At 40.3% G+C, this 17,622-nt stretch overlaps 1 protein-coding gene across 1 annotated transcript; it reads right to left on the reverse strand.

Annotated features, from left to right (window-relative positions):
• Positions 1-8,742: 8,742 nt before the first annotated feature.
• On the reverse strand, positions 8,743-14,129 carry LOC149845164 (DEAD-box ATP-dependent RNA helicase 41-like). The gene is made up of 2 exons (XM_089997493.1): positions 13,829-14,129; positions 8,743-10,979 (listed from the first exon to the last, which is right to left on the reverse strand). Exons 1-2 carry the CDS (start codon positions 14,121-14,123, stop codon positions 9,436-9,438), a joined length of 1,839 nt encoding a protein of 612 aa, XP_089853619.1. The 5' UTR covers positions 14,124-14,129; the 3' UTR covers positions 8,743-9,435.
• Positions 14,130-17,622: the final 3,493 nt, after the last annotated feature.

The following is a 17,622-nucleotide window of genomic DNA, read 5'->3' on the forward strand; positions in this document are numbered from 1 at the left end:
GGTCCTCAAGAAGGAATCGATTTAAAAGCACTTTGAACTGATCTGAAACAGCTCTGAACCGGTTATCTAAGGGTCTGAACCGGTTTTGAACCTTATGAACCAGTGTCAAGTATGAACAAAGGTTCATAAAAACCCTATAACTGTCTGCCAAAATCCTTGTATTTTCTTATATTTATGAAAATAGGGTTTTAGCATCTCGGAACCGGTGAGAAACTGAAAGGAACTGGTCAAAAATGGCTCTGAATCGGTCCTAAAAGGGGCTGAATCAGTCCCTGATCTGATTCAGGCCAAATAGTGCCTTGACCCTACTGGATCTGGGTCAGAACCAGTTCAAACTGGATCTGGGTTAGACCCGGCTTAAACTAGATTTAGGTCTGACCCGACATATAATCAGATCCAGGTCAGACCCGGTATATAACAGGATTCGGGTCTGACCCGGGTTTAACTTGATCCGGGTCGAACCCGGTATATAATCAGATCTGGGTCTGACCCAACTTTAACTTGATCCGGGTCAGACCCGGTATATAATCAGATCCGGGTGTGACCCGATTTTAACTTGATCCAGGTCAGACCCGGTTTATAACCGGATCCGGGTCAGACCCAGTTTTAACTTGATTTGGGTCAGACCCAGCATGAACTGGATCCAAGTCTGAACCGATACTAGATCTGGGTCTGAACCGGTACCGGACCCGATCCGGTTTCATCCGATTAAAAACGAAACTGTAAAACAGAAAACTTGAGGGTTTTCTGTTTTCTGCAAAAGGGGGTTAGGGTTAACCCAAATCGCCGCTGGCGACCCATGTTGCCTGCCGGTGACCAATGTCGCCACCTCTATCGGTGACCTTCACGGAGCTCGGACCGACGTTGCACCTCTGCTGGTCCGACGGTAAAGGAAACATGAAAAAAACGTTTTTAAACCCTTGTGTGTTGTCGAACAGATGCCGGCCATTAGATCGGCGACAGTCCGCGGCTTCCACCGGCGACAACTGATGCTCTTGCAGCCCAACGACCATAGGTAAAAACCCGAAAAACCCTTTTTTTTTTGTTCTGTCGCCCTACGGCGACAGTCGCCGGTGCTGGCGACCAGCTGCAGTGTCACCCCACGACGACCTGCACAGCCAGACGACCAGGACACACCCCGCCCAATGGATGCAGGGTGTGGGCCCATAACACATTGTTGGGAGTTCCTTATGGGCAGCCTACGCACAAACAGAAAAAATACACAGTAGAGACTGTATCTGTGTAAAAACAGAAAAACAAGGGGGCTGGAGTACCTGATGCTGCCATTGTATAATTGTTGTAGGTGGAGGTCGACTGGAGCAGGGGAAAACCAGACGGGTGGTGGCTGGAGCAGAGGATGCGACTTCTCCTCAGTCGGACTGCTGCCCTCCACAAGCGCAGGCTGTCAGATGCAGTCGGTGAGCAGGATCGATTCCCGCGACTGGATGAAAATACTCTGAATGGAGAGGTAAGACTCTAAACCCTCTCTCGTATTTCCCTGTATGTGAAAACAATTTTTCACTTTCTGCCGTGATAAGGGGGTCACTCATGATACCTTTTTACAGGCACAGAGTGAGAACGGTATGTGCAACCGTTCTCCCTTGATTTTGTGCAGGTTTAACGGAAGTGATCAATCCAGATATGGGGATGAATCCACATCGTGGATAACCACCACGTAAATCGTGGTGATTAACCCAACATGTTCAACATTTCTTCGATACCCAGGAAAGATGAAGTTCAGTCATGGTACCTGCCCAATCATCATATGTTCCTCGAGGTAGATCAGGTCCAAGAGGGAGCGGAAGATTCAACAATGCTGGTCGTGAAGGAGTTGGTATTTTGCCTACCCCTAGTTCATCAAAGCGAGGAGGAATATGTCAAATGTATGGAAAACAGGGACATACAAGCTCTGACTGTTACTGGAGGTATATGCCTACACATCGTCTTTCTGTCAGCTGTTTTCTAGTTGTCTACTATTCCCTTTCAAGGGAATGCACCAAACTATGCACGACCACCAGCGTGGTGATTATGCATCCTCAGTTACAAAGTTCTTAAGATCTAAATACTCTTAATGCGTCTTTTGGACATCTCATTGTGCAACACAATCCCACCGACAACCCATGGCCACAAACTCCTATATGCAGCCAACAGCAAGTATACAACAAATATCGTCTTCACAGAATGCATGGTATTTGCACTCGAGAGCTGCCCATCATGTTACAGGTGACTCAGGTAAGCTTCTCCATGCTTAAAACCTTGGTGGATTTGGAAGAGTAGTCATTGGTGACCATAAACATCACCCCATCACTCACCTGGGAACAATTGTTGTTTCAACGAATTTAATATCTTTCTTTGTCCCTAGCATTCAAAAGGACATGATTTCCATCTCAGTTATCCAATGCCATTAATTCTTGCATATCTTTTCTCTGTCTTGTTTTTGTGAAGGAAATTCACACGAAATTGATGCTAACTACAGGGAAAAACTGTGCAGCTCTACGTTTTGAATGAAGCTTCGTCGTGTTTGTTGTCCTTCTCCAAGTCGCTATCGCCATCACGTTCGTCGCCTTCATTATTTACCTTTAGTGCTAAGTCAAACAATAAAAGAGACTGGCATTTGGCATCGCCGCGATGGTCACTGTAATTTTAGTTTTATTGATGTGCTTTATAATAAGGGTCTTATCTCAATTAAAGATATGATTCATTCACTTAGTTATTCTAGTTGCAATGTCTGTAAAAATCAACCAACTTTATTTTAATAAATCAAATAAAAGGGCGACAGTTTTGCCGGCCTCAATCCTTTGTTTTCTTCTCCTCTATTGTCTTTCATTGCAGGGCATAAGTTCCAAGGCAAGTTCGTATAAAGATTTGATCCTAAAAGGGTTTTAAGTGTAAAAGAAGTAAATATCAATTGACTGTAAATTGGTCCGCTCAAGTCATCTGGAACATTATACCTTCTGGGCTGAGTTTATGAAGACTGTTATGGAGGGTTGGTGTCTTTTTTCTTTTTTTTTCAAAGAAAGTAAAATGTATTAAATCAGGAGTGACAAGCAGTCACAAAGCTACACCTCTCACTAAGAGAAGACCATTGAGTACATCAAGACAGCATCTTTGAGCAACGAAAATTCTGCATTTAGCCAGTTGATCTTGGTTGAGGCAAGAATATCGGACATCACCTAGATATGCATCAACTCTGGATTAGAGGCCTGCCCTTTGAAGATACGATTATTCATTCCTCTTGGACCATAGAAACCACCATGGAAACTGCACCCACCACCGTTATATCTCCTTCCCTTCCATAGATTTGGCAGGCTCAGAATGAGATCATGTAAATGAGATTCGAGAAGGAGCCTCTGATAAATACTCAGCCAAGCCAATTTAAAAAGGTGTTGCACATAGGCATCTTCAAGCCAAAGAATGCAGCATTTCTTCAAGTTTTAATTCAGTTTGCACCTTGTTGAGAGATACCAGCCACACAAGGTCTTCTTCCTCGTTGAAGGACAAGGACCCTATTAGTGCATTTTGGGGCAACCAATCCATGTCTGGTTATAGCAAAGCATAATGTAGCAAAGAAACTCTAAAAGCGCTCAGTCAATCCACAAGCCAAATGATTTGGTCTTGGTCTTGGTCTTCAACAGGATTCCAACCCTCCAGCATGTATGTTGAGAAGCTTTAACTACTCTTGGAACTCGTTACCCTGCAAAACAACTATCATTAGGAGTCCAATGAGGTCCCACACCCAACAATTTGGCTCCTTGCCTAAGGTGTATAGGGCCAAGAAGTTGAATGCCAACAAAGAGTGGCCACAACAAACATGCGTCCAGAATGAATTTTAGCCTTCTCCCATCACTCAGCTACGCAGCTGTTGAAAACATCGATGACCACGACTACCTTCCAAACGCCACAACCCTTAGCCCATCTACATACTATGTCACACGGATACTCCATTTTGATTATATACTAGTGGTATTGGAAACTTCACAAAAATGGTCGTGTCCCTGTATCCCTCCCTAGTTGTATCCATCTCAAGTAGTAGTTGTTGCCCAATTCCAAGGCCCCTTTGAGTATTTGTAATTAGCTTTTATAAGGCCAACCTTTTTCCTTATTTTCAATGCACAAAGCCCACCACCACTTAGCTAAAAGCACATTATTTTGTAATTTTCAACCAGCTTATGTCCAATGACAGCCGTCATATAGGTATAGGCCGTAGGGTATGTATGACATGGGAGATTTTCTAAAGGTATAGGGGTAAAGCTAACTATATATATATAAAAAAGGGAGAGGAAAAAAATAAAGGTATAGGCCAACCAGCTTATTTTTTAGTCAACTTTAAAACATGAAAATAATAAATAGAGAAGGCTAAACATGATCCAATGGTTAGATTTTGGATTTAAAGCTTAGATAGTACTACCATAAAAGCACGCTATATATATATATATATATTAGTGTGTACAATCTAGTTGAAAAATCATAGGTGCAAGTTATATTGATTTGTTTGCTATGTGTTGTACCATGGGTCGTTATTTTTTTATGTAAAAATAAGATTATATGAGCCATTAAATTTTAGTACATGGATTCTAATGATCCAAAATTTTGTTCACATCTTAGTTGTCAAAAGCAGTAGGCAGTGCTTAGGCGGTGAGCCCTTAAAAAGACTAGTCAGGAACTAGGCGAACTAGTCGGTACCCAATTAAAAAAATTAAAAAATATACAAAAATATGTAAACAAACTACTAAAATTAATAACAAACATCGTATACAACATAAAATCAATAAACAATAAGTAATAGACAAAAACACATCATCAAACACTATAAAGCAATTATAGTAAATAACCTGCTCAAAAAAATTAAGAATAAATGAACAATTAAATAAACAAACCATGAAACTAACAATGTGAAAAAAACAATATACAAAAATAAAATCATTTGTATACAAAAAGTTAACAATGAACATAAAATAAGCAATAGACAAATAAGAAGAAATAAACAATTGACTAAACAAACCAAGGAACTGACAATGTAAATAAAAGACAACTAAATAATTTAAACACAATTAAAGCTTTAACAATATTACATTTACATCCGAGTCATACTAAAATGTCATCATGAACTACCAGTAGTTCATGATAACTAAAAAGATAACATTTAACTGTGTCTCATATGCTAATCTTCATCTCTAAACTATAAAGATCCTAAAACTAAACTATATAAACCAGGAATTCGGACAGAAAATCCTCATTGTTGCAATATATATATATATATATATATATATATATATATATATATATATATATATATATATATATATGTGTGTGTGTGTGTGTGTGAGAGAGAGAGAGAGAAAGAAGTGTGAAAAACATAAGAAAACATATAATAATTGAGCACACACAAAAACTATACAAATATATACATATAGTCATGTATAATGTATGCTTATAATAAGTTAATATAGATAATTATATATATTTATACACAGAAAACAGATATATATGTGTGCATCCACATCTGTGTGTTTGTGAGCGTGTGAGAAAAGAAAAACATAAACTATAGAAAAAAATGGGGAAGAAGAAAAAAAAGGAAAAACATGAAGAAAAAGAAAAGAGAAGGAAAAAAAATGGGGGCCGGGGAAAGAGAAGAAGAAGAAGAAAACAGAGAGAGGGATGGAGAGAGAGGGAGAATACCCATTGTAGCCTTCTTATTCTCGCTGCAACAAATCGAAAAAGAGATAACGAAAGGGGGAAGGGCACGCGCACGCGCACGCACGCGCGCGAGCGAGAGAGAGAGAGAGAGAGAGAGAGAGAGAGAGAGAAGGCTTTCCCTTTTATATTTTTCCTTGGCATAGTAAAAAAAATAACAAATTTGTCCTTAAGCCTAATCAGTAATAGCCTAGACCAGCTAGGCAGTAAAAAAGGGCCCCATGGCCCAAACCCAAAAACCTAGGAGGTGGGGCTGCACCTAAGCGCTCGTCTTTGACAACTAAGGTTCCCATTAAAGAAAAACATGTAGATGTGACAAAAAAACATAAAACAAACAAATTGAGCTTTGCTTAGTTAATTGTAGCAAACATTAACCCTATACATACATACATATGTGTGTATACTATATATATATATATATCAAACGCCATACAAGAATGAATAAAAACAACCTTTATGCACCTTAAAATGGATGAAAGCAATTAATGGATCAGGTCTGGATTACCAATGAAGTACCAGCAGCAGTACCCATGTCAACATAGGTATGGCACCCTTCTTGAAGTACCCATGTTACATAGAATGATGGGTTCCCTTACCTTACCAAAATGCAATAAATGAATTGACGCAACCAGATTTCAATTTAGTGACATATGTTCCCTTCTTTTTTCTTTTTTATATTTCTTATAAAAGGAGATGACCCCTCCAAAGTCAACCAAAAGAAAAAGAAGAGCTTCTTTCTTATTGATTGGAAAGCCATGAATTTTCCATTTTCCTTTGGCAAGCAAACCTTAGATGGAAGAACCTTTTCCATAGGGAAATACGTGATCAGATCATTATTGATTATCAGTATCATATTGTATCGTACGATACAATACAGAGTATCATTGTATCGACAGATAAACCGATATGATATGGGGCACATATCACAAATGTTATGATTATTGATCCGATATGGACCCGTATCATAAGATACAGTGGTATATCGTACGATACACCCAGTATTGTCTGAATCGAACACCTTTTTTACTTTTCTAGCATTGAAAAATTGGCAACCAGACACTTATATAGGGGCTATTTTAAGTCCCCTAACCTCATTTCTAAGTCTACCCACCCTTTTTTGAGATAAATCCAACCTAAAAATTGGAGCTTTTGCTAGATCTGATTCTTAGAAGTATGATTCACCTCACATCTTGCTAGATCTAAGTCCTAGAAGTATAATTCACCTCACATCTCACCTATTTTTGTCCTACCCAACCTTTTTTTAACCTCTAACCCTCAAAATCGAGCCCTAGGGGTTTGATTTGTGTGATATTAAATTTAGAAGAGGGCTTAAAGTACTAAACCTGAGGATAAACTCATTTCTTTTGATTATGTTTTAATATAATTCTTCATTTTTTTCCTTTAGCCCTAAATGTGTTATTGATCTTAGTTGTTTTCTCTTTTTCATCCTAAATCAACTATTTTTTATTCTTAAATCTCAAAATCATGGATGGTAGAAGATGTAATTCAAACGATCCAGCAAGGATTGCAAACTGGTGGATTTAGGGACACCTTTAAGAGGGATAGTAATTATTATTTTTGTAGTTTTGTAATGCATGGTAAGTTGAATAGATTTAAATGCCACGTAGTAAGACTTAGCAACTCTATTGTACGATTATGTACTCATTATATTCCGTCTGATGTTCATGTCAAGCTTCTTACCAGTCTCATAGAAGATAAAAAAAATTGCACAAGTACATGTAGCATTCATTGAAAAAAATTGCAATAAGTTGTTTCTGATTCATAAGACGAAGATGAAAACATTTTAGGCTAGTGGACACTGCAGCAAATGGAGAAAAACATTGAGCTGATATATGTATACTCAGCAAATGGAGAAAAACACTCAGCAATAAAAGTTATACACTGAGAAGGCAAGAAAATGAAATTTATTCTACCAATTTGATTGGGTCCAGAGCACAAGTGCACTTATCAACCCAAGACACGTCAAAGCTTGCCCCAAAGTACCAACCTCTTGACACCCAAACTAGTTGGCTGACTGAACTGATCTTGACAAGCTACGTAGAACTTTTCTTGATTGCAATTCAGTTGATCCTTCATCCTTTTCTTGGCTAGGCAAGCTTATAAAGACCTCCTGATGCACAAATCCCCTATGGCTACCAACCGGGTTCATATTTAGCTCAAAGACCATCAATTCGATAAGAAGGGAAAAGAAGCCATATTTTTAGTTCAATTCTAATACCAGTAAGGCTTTATTTGGGAGCTGAAGATGATAGAGGAGATAGAGATTTATTGAAGAACCGAAGATGATAGAGGAGATAGAGATTTAATGAGGTTTAATTAATACCTCCTATACAATCTACCCCCACTGGTGTTTGGGTACCCAAATTTGGGAGATGAGAATGTTGTTGAGAGCGGAGATGAGCCATTTTCAGCTATGTAGTTGACAACTCCAAGCTCATCACCCCTTTTCTTACCTACTCTCATCTCCTCTCCAACAACGGTCCCATACATATTCTTTTACCACGTGCTTTTACCAATCAACCAAAACATAATCTTTTACTAAACCATGAGATATATATCACACACAAAAATTAAGAAAATGTTGGGAAATGGTGGTTTGTTTTAGAAGAGACTATACTAATTAGCATAACTAATACTTTTTGTATATACATGGGAAAAGTGGTAGCCAACCTACCCTGAGCGAACAGTATTTTCCAGTTGCTTCCTGCAGATGTGTTCAGCATGGTCGATTTGATAGAAAATCAATACTTGAATCATGTTTTATCAATAAAAAAATATAAACTTTTAGACTTAAATATTTATGAAAATCTTGGACCATTGATTATAAAACCTTATAAAAGCCTACCTGACTAATGGAATCAGACTATCCAAGGGTCGATTCTTATAAAATCAAGCATGTAGATCATATGTACGGTCAGATTTAAGGAGAACATGAAAAAAAAACATCAAAAGCTTGACAAGCTGGCAGTAGGCCAGAAAAGTACTGGGCAGCTACCACCTACTCTACATATATTTAATTTATCTATGTACACAACAAGTAATGTTCAGTCTGTTTAGTTATATGAAGGCAATCTTGATCCTTTCTCCCATGAAGTATGCACAATTACTCTTACCACAAGGTATTCCCACCTTTTACATGCACGGTTGCTTTTTCCTGAAGGTTACTCCACATTGATACAAATGTTATTTCAAGAAAGTGGAGAACTAGTGCGAAAATAGTCCCGAGGCTGTATCTTTCTGCAACTATAAAATAGATTTCAACCACCATAGCAGTCTTGTGCAGCCTGCATAATTGGAAAAGAACACGGAACCATCAACAACTGTCTCCCTTCTCCCAAGTGAATACTGGGCATTCCATATCCAGAAGCCAATACCAATAGCCTACTGGGGATTAAGCATTGAGCAATGCAGTTTCTCAACCTCCAACAATCTTTTTTTGTTACATGACCAGATCATGAAAGGATGGTGTGGCAGGAACCGAGCTTGAACATCCCAACCCTCTACAATGAATTGGATAACCAGTAGGCAGAAGAGTTCCCAATAGAAGGTTAACATTCACCCAGAGGTTGCCCGAGTTCAACTGCAAATCTCACAATTCAGGAGATGCAGCAGTGACCCTTGGGGACTGCTCAAGTTCAGATGCAAATCATCCAACTCAGGAGATGTAGTGACCCTTCATCTTTCTTGGGCTCAGGACCCACAAAATCTGTACTTGGCATTTCAGGAAGCAAATTTTTGCTTCTTCTGTTGATGGCCAACAGCACGAAAACCTTGGGAGTACGGTGAATTTATGAGCTCCCTAGGTATGGCAGCGCCTGAAGATTTCAGAACCTTGATGAATTCCTTAAACAAATTTTTGTTCTCCTCATTGATGAAGATAATAGCTGTTCCTTCGACACCCAATTTGGAAGCTCTACCAATCTGATGCACGTATTCCTGTATTGAGTTGGGCATGTCGAAGATTATCACTTGTCTTACTTTTAGCAGATCAATCCCGCGTCCTAACACCCCTGTGGCGACAAGTACAGGAATCTCTCCCATCAGAAACAATTTTAGGCTCTCTCTTCTCTCATTCATTGTCCTGTCCCCATGTACTGCAACAGCTCTTATCCCAGTCATGACAGTAATGGCCTCACACAGAAGATTGGCCCCCATTTTGGAGCCCACAAAGACCACAACTGGTGGTTTGAAATGTTGCTTGCTTGTCAATACATCAAACAGCTTCTGCTTCTTATGCTTAGATCCCACCCAAATGACAATTTGCTTGACTGCTTCAGTAGGCTTGCCAGGTACCCCAGCAGAGATGACGAGCAAATCTTTAGGCATCCACCCTAGCATCTTCTCAATATCTTGGGGAATTGTAGCAGAGAACATCATCAACTGAGGTTGAGTTAGTGCATGAATTATCTGAATCACCTGATCACGAAACCCTCTCTGAAGCATGCAATCCACCTCATCCAAAACCAAGACACCTACTTCATCCAGTTCAACATCTTGCTTGGTTAGAAGATCGACCAGGCGACCAGGAGTAGCAATAATCAATTCCACACCTTGCTGGATCCTATAGATTTGTCCAGCCATGGGATCGCCACCCACAACCAATGCTGTCCTGAATGGGAGACCCTTTCCAAGGACCTTGGCTTGGTCCTCAACTTGTGAGCACAACTCCCTTGTCGGTGCTAAGACAATTGCTAGTAGTTTCTTCTTTTCAGAGGAGTGCTCAAAACGAAATTTGGCGCAGCGGGAGATAAGAGGTATCAGGAAGGAGGCAGTTTTCCCTGATCCAGTTTCAGCTGAAACAAGTAAGTTTCTACTCATCAAAGCGGCAGGAATTGCCTGCATTTGAATTGGTGTGGGTATCACATATCCTGCTGCTTCCAGGTTGCTCTGGAGCTTCTGCGGAAGTTCACGAATGGAGAATGACAAAATTGATGGTGGAACACAACCTCCCTTAACACATATGTCAATTTTGTACCTCAGAGATTCAATCTGGGTACCATTAAGGCATGTAGAATCTGGCCCAGTATCATTTATGTAAAAGCATTCATCAAGTGCAGGGACTTTTACAGGACGAGCTTTAAGCTCAGGTGGCTTGTGAGAGTTGGAATGGTGTCTGGCAAGAAGAACTTGTTTACACTCTATGCTGCAAATATCCTCTTCTGTTGCATCACAAATGTATTCACCATAACGTCCACATATAACACATCGAGGCTCCCCTGGCAAGGCTTCTCTCTGATCCCAGCACTTTGTCTTCACTGGACTTTCTGCATCATATAAGAAAACATAATGGAGTGAACTTATACCAACACAAAACAACAACTAATGCTACCCCATCACCTCGCTAAGAATCTGAAGAACATTAACAATTTTAAATTATCTTTTGAGAATATGATAGGCTACACCAACACCGACCAATCACACAAGGTGCAATTAAATTTCTTTTCCTTCATCTATTTAAAAGCCTGATTAGGAAACACAAACACCAGCTTCAATGTTTCCAAGATTTAATGAGGTTTAATTAATACCTCCTATACAATCTACCCCCACTGGTGTTTGGGTACCCGAATTTGGGAGATGAGAATGTTGTTGAGAGCGGAGATGAGCCATTTTCAGCTATGTAGTTGACAACTCCAGGCTCATCACCCCTTTTCTTACCTACTCTCATATCCTCTCCAACAACGGTCCCATACATATTCTTTTACCACGTGCTTTTACCAATCAACCAAAACATATTGTTTTACTAAACCATGAGATATATATCACACACAAAAATTAAGAAGTGGTTGGGAAATGGTGGTTTGTTTTAGAAGAGACCAAGGTTTTAAAACCCGTGACTCGGAACTCGACTCGTTCTTTATTGACTCGTGACTCGGCGGGTCAACTCGGTGACTCGGACCGGGTTTTGTTAACTTTTGATTTTAAAAGAAAAACAATATATAATGTCTGAAACCATGTTTTTGAGTAAACATAGTCTCCAAATGTCTGTAAGAATATAAAAACAACTGCAAAGAGCTATAGAGGTTTGCTTGAATAATTGAATTTGATATCTATACAAGCACTTTGACTAATTCATGACTTGAATTAGAGGATTTGGTCACCATGAGTTCAGTCTGCTACTACCTAAGGTTCCTAAAATGGCCAATCATATATGCTAGCTTGTTTTAAAAGTTTTAATTCCCTCTCTAACAAATCCATAAATGTGCATATTGAAAGTTTACATAATGCCCAATATTAACATAAATAAGCAATTTTCTCATGTATAAAACTATGCAGGAAATATATTAATGGCACAACTATAAAAAGACTACTAATATTTGAATATGTACAATGCTTGTTCACATAACAAATGGATGATGAAACCTAAATGTGACTTCCCATAGGCACAGTTGACCCGCCATATATAGTGAGAATCATTTCTTTAAAATATTTTGCTAGAATAAGTTGATAACACAGGGTGAACAGTAGTTCGAACAACATGGTGATTTTATTCTATGGGTTTAAATGATTTTTTATCTTTAATGATTTTTTTTTCTTTTTTATACAAAATCTGGGGGTAACCCTTGTTAAAATATATGTACTTATATATTTCGAAACTGTAATTTGAAACTCAAAAAACAAATTTCAAACATCCCAAAACTCGCCCGAGTCAGGCCGAGTCAATCCGAGTCAGGCCGAGTCAAGCCCGAGTTTTGGCAAACCGAGTTTGCCTTGCCGGGTTGACTCGCTGGAGGGGCGAGCCGAGCCGAGTCAGCCGAGTCAACGAGTTGACTCGGCGAGTTTTAAAACACTGGAAGAGACTACTAATTAGCATAACTAATACTTTTTGTATATACATGGGAAAAGTGGTAGCCAACCTACCCTGAGCGAACAGTGTTTTCCGGTTGTTTCCTGCAGATGTGTTCAGCATGGTCGATTTGATAGAAAATCAATACTTGAATCATGTTTTATCGATAAAAAATATAAACTTTTAGACTTAAATATTTATGAAAATCTTGGACCATTGATTATAAAACCTTATAAAAGCCTACCTGACTAATGGAATCAGACTATCCAAGGGTCGATTCTTATAAAATCAAGCATGTAGATCATATGTACGGTCAGATTTAAGGAGAACATGAAAAAAATGTTGGACATTATGGGTTAAGGGTCCAACCCACAGTGTGACCCGGTTTGACAGCCATTAGTGGGTCACATTAGTGGCCACATAATGGGGTTAGCGGGTGGGAGTTACGTGAATGTGGAGAGAGACCACATTCACGTAATTGCCTTATTCTCCCATTATATAAGGGGTTAGGGTCTATGAAGATGTAGCAACTGTCCTACCAAAAGAATTCTACATTCTGATATCGTGGAAGGGTCCTGCTCACGGGCGACCTAAGGCCTGGGCTCATTGTGGGCCTCTACCTACCCGCTGAGGAGAACGCTGAATTCCCTACAGGCATTCGATGGCGAATTCAGGTACGCATTCTGTGTTTTGTTTTACAGGATTTGCCAACATTGGGTTATGGGCCCACCACGCTTCAGCTGCACCGTGTAGGGCCTTTTCGGCATTTTTGCGACTATTGTCGCAGTCCGGCTACTGTAACAGATTGAGCCAGTATTCAGAAACACAGTCGCCGAACACCCCCTTTTTCGACAGACTGTCTCTGTGGGGGCGACAGCCTTCACCGGCGACAGTGTCTTTCCATCGGTGACCGTCAGTCGCGGTGGGGCGATGACGTTTGCCAGAGTACGGAAACTGTCGCCGTGGGGCGACAACTCTCCCAGCAGGAGGCCGAGAGTTAAATATGCGCCGCTAGGTAGCAGGAAAACTCTGTCGGAGCCAGGATCGTAGTGAGATGTCGCCGGAGGAAGAGGGTTTTTTGCCGGACCTCTGGATTGCGGGCGGAGTGCGGCAAACCCCTTACCTCTTGTGCTGCTCACCGGGAAAAAGCGGGGTTAAAAAACCCCTTTTCACCAAAACCCGTCAGCCGTAGGGTTGGGGGTTTTGGTCGATAGGCTTTTGCCGGAGAGCTGCAGGTGGCAGCGGCGGCCTTGCCGGCGCCACGGGCTGCCCAACGGCATCGCCGGTTTACCGGCTGCTCTGGCGACAAAAAAAAATTGTAACCCTTACCTGTCGCCGGGGGTGGGTTCGCCGGGTTGATCGCCGTGGGGAGATTTGCCGGCATGGGCAGCCGTCGGTCGCCGGCGGCCTTGCTGGCGCCGCTGGGTTGTCGCTGGGGGTATTGGTACTCCTCTGAAGCACAGGCTGCTGCCGCCATATGGGTCAATCGGAGATGGGGAGGCTGTCGCCGGATGGACGTCGCCGGGGGAGGTGTCCGTCGCCGGCTGGGCACCGGCGTCGGTCGCCGTACGGCGACGTGGGTCGCCGTGGAACCGAAAGGGCAGAAACCCTTTCGGTTTTCCATGAAAATGTAAACAGAAACCCTCGGGTTTCTGTTTCATTTTAACAGGGATAGCCGGATCTGGTCCGGCGTGGTGACCCGATGTCAGACCCGATCCAAACCCATTTTGGGTGGATAGGGTCTGATGTTTATTCTTGGATCTGACCCGGACCCATAATAGTTCTGGGTCTGGGTCTAATCCGGAAAGAATCGGGTCTCTCGGATCGGGTTAGACCCGGGTCCAATCCAGACCCATTATGAGTCGGGTCCGATTCGGGGCCCTCTTTGGACCGGGTCAGACCCAGATCTATTTTGGATCGGGTGTGACTCGGTCCTATTTGGATCGGTTCTGACCCGGGTACAGTTTGAATCGGGTCAGATCCATATTAAGCAAGATCTGGATACTATTTGGCCTGAACCGGATCAGAAATCTGATCCGGCCCCTTCCAGAACCGGTACGGAGCCATATTTGACCGGTTCCTTCTAGTTTTTCACCGGTTCCGAGACGCTAAGACTCTGTTTTCATAAATATAAGGAATTACAGGGATTTAGGCATACGGTCATAGGGTTTTATGAACTTTTGTTCATATTAAGTATCGGTTCATAAGGTTAAGAACCGGTTTGGACTCTTTGATGACCGGTTCGGGATAGTTTCAGTCCGGTTCAGAGTGTTTTCAGACCGGTTCCTATTTGAGGACCCTGAGTTTTACCCATATGAGCATGCTTTTGTTATTTTTCATGCTTTATAAAGTATTTATTTTAAGTAATGCATGACTTATGCATGTTAATTCATGTATTAGGTGTTGGTTAAGTTGTGCATGATGGTTTTAAGCATGAATTGTAACTAAATTCATGACAATTATTTTATGCATATTAATTGAAGTATGAACTTATATTATGTCATGAATATACATGCATTAAAATGTGTGCATGGGCATACTCTATAATACAAATAAGATTTTCGGTAAAAGATCTTGATTGACCGATTCATGTAATCACCAAAGTGATCTGAGTCGTTTTGATTATGGATTCTTTGAATTGTATTAAGATTCGTTATTATGATTGTGTGTGAATTTATGAAACGTCGATTCTACCTAAAGATACGTTGTTGTGTTCCAAATTTATACAGGGTATAATAGTAGAAGTGTATTCCAGCACATGAAGCATGTTCGTACCCAAAGGTACAATGCTGAATTGTCTCTAGATACATGATCTACTAGTTTCACCAACTGAAGTCAATTCCTTGAGAATTGAAGAGACAAAGCAATTATGAGTATTGTCGTTTTCACCAAAGTGGAACAATAATGACTCAACTATGTTTGTCTCAGAAAAGGTGAAAATAAAGGGTCTCAATTTTACTTTTTCATCACGAGTCTCGTTTGAGCAATAATGATAATGTCTTTCCGTTTTTTCCTTATTTTATCAAGTTTCTTCCATATCGACGGTTCTAGTAATATCTCTATTTTAGATGGATCAAATTTTTCTGATTGGAAAGAAATCGTATTATTCACTTTGGGCTATATTGATTTAGATCTGACCCTTAGAATTGACGAACCTCCCACTCTTACAGAGTAGAGTACAGTCGACCAGAAGGTTGCCTCTGAGAAGTGGGAGCGCTCGAACAGACTTAGCATGTTGCTTTTTTAATCTCAGGTGGCTAAGAATATTCGAGGCGTCATTCCTCACTGTAAAACTGTGAAGGAATTTCTAGGAGCGATTGAGGCTCAGTTCGTTACTTCTAATAAAGCAAGGGTCAATACGCTCATATCCAAATTAGTGTCTATGAAATATGTTGGTGACAGTCACATCCGACAACACATTTAAGAAATAAAGAATATTGTGACTCAACTGAATGACATAAAGTTTGTCATCTCTGACTTCTTCTTGGTCCATCTGATCTTAACTTCGTTACCTACTGAGTATGGACCCTTCAAAATCTTCTACAACACACATAATGATGAGTGGCCTTTTAATGACCTATTAGCCAAGTGTGTTGAAGAAGAGGAAAGATTGAAGGGTGAGAGGGTGCCAAGTGCACATATGGCCTCTCATAAGGATAAACAGAGGTTGAGGCCAAAGAAAAGCTCCTTCAAAAAGAAGAATCAGAAGAAAGTCACTGGGAAGAGTTCAAACTCTCAAGCGAAAGCTAAATCCCAGTCAAGAGGCTCTTCTATGAAGTGTTTCTTCTACAAGAAGAAGGGGCATAAAAAGGTGGACTGTTTGAAGTACAAGAAGTGGCTCGAAAATAAAGGTAATAAGTCATTTGTTTCTCATGAGTGCAATCTAATTTATATTTCATTGCATAGTTGGTGGATTGATTTTGGTGCCACAGTGCACATTGTCAACTATTTGCGGACCTTTCTAAACCAAAGGGAACCAACAGAGCATGAAAGAAGCATATTTTCTAAAAATAAGATGTGTTTGCATATCAAGAGCGTTGGGACTTGCAGAATTGTGTTGGAGTCAGAATTTATATTGGATTTGGTCGATACATTTTATGTTTCATCTTATAGTCGGAACCTAATTTCAATTTCAAAACTTGATAAGTTTGGTTTTGCTTTTAAATTTGAAAATTCTGAATTTATTATTATGAAAAAATCAATGAATATAGGTTCTGCATATATGTGTGATGGTTTGTATCGATTAAGAACCAAATTCCAAATTCGGGAATCTCACTCCATTGAGAACACAATGATTGACAATAAACGTGGCCTAAAGGATGATCAATCCTATTTGCTTTGGCATCGGAGGTTAGGACATATCTCGAAAGAGCGAGTCCAAAGACTCGTGAAAGAGGGAATCCTCGGATCCCTTGATTTTACGAATATAGAGCCATGTGTTGACTGCATAAAGGCTAAGCAGTCTAACACGTATAAGAAAGATGTCAAACGCAACAATGAAAGGTTGAAGATAGTGCATACGGATGTGTGCGGCCCTTTTTCACCGTGTTATATGAGTGAACAATATTTTGTCATATTTATAGACGATTACTCACGGTATATGTATCTCTACTTATTATCTGAAAAATCAGAGGTCTTTCAGGTTTTTAAGGACTTCAAGAAAGAAGTAGAGAAACAAACCGATGAAGTTATTAAGGTTGTTAGGTCTGATAGAGGTGACGAATATTATGGTCGTTTCACTAAGATGGGACAAAAGGAAGGTCCATTAGCGCAGTTTCTAAAAGAAGAAGGCATTATACCTCAGTATACCATGCCTGGTAGTGTTTACCAGAATGGTGTAGCTGAAAAGAGAAACCGTACGCTTAAAGAAATGGTTCGAGCGATGTTGAATCACTCAAACCTTCCTTTGACCTTGTGGGGTGAAACTCTTAGGACAACAGTGCATATTCTGAATAAAGTTCCTACGAAGGTTGTTCAAAAGACTCCTTACGAGTTATGGACAGGTAGAAAACCTTCTTTATCATATATGTGCATATGGAGATGTACAGCAGAAGCTAAATTGTATAACCCACATATAAAAGCTTTTGATCTTTGGACAACTAGTGGTTTCTTTATTGGTTATC

This window comes from Nuphar pumila, chromosome 2, assembly GCF_984573655.1.
Source record: "Nuphar pumila chromosome 2, dmNupPumi1.hap1.1, whole genome shotgun sequence".
In the NCBI taxonomy this organism is placed as follows: Eukaryota; Viridiplantae; Streptophyta; class Magnoliopsida; order Nymphaeales; family Nymphaeaceae; genus Nuphar; species Nuphar pumila.

What these genes read in the sequence shown, in the direction of transcription:
- LOC149845164 (XM_089997493.1), bottom strand. Translation starts at nt 14,123, where the DNA reads ATGGAAAACCGAAAGGGTTTCTGCCCTTTCGGTTCCACGGCGACCCAC. An exon ending in GAACCCACCCCCGGCGACAG is followed by an intron (nt 10,980 to 13,828) that starts GTAAGGGTTACA and finishes TATATGATGCAG; the next exon opens with AAAGTCCAGTGAAGACAAAG.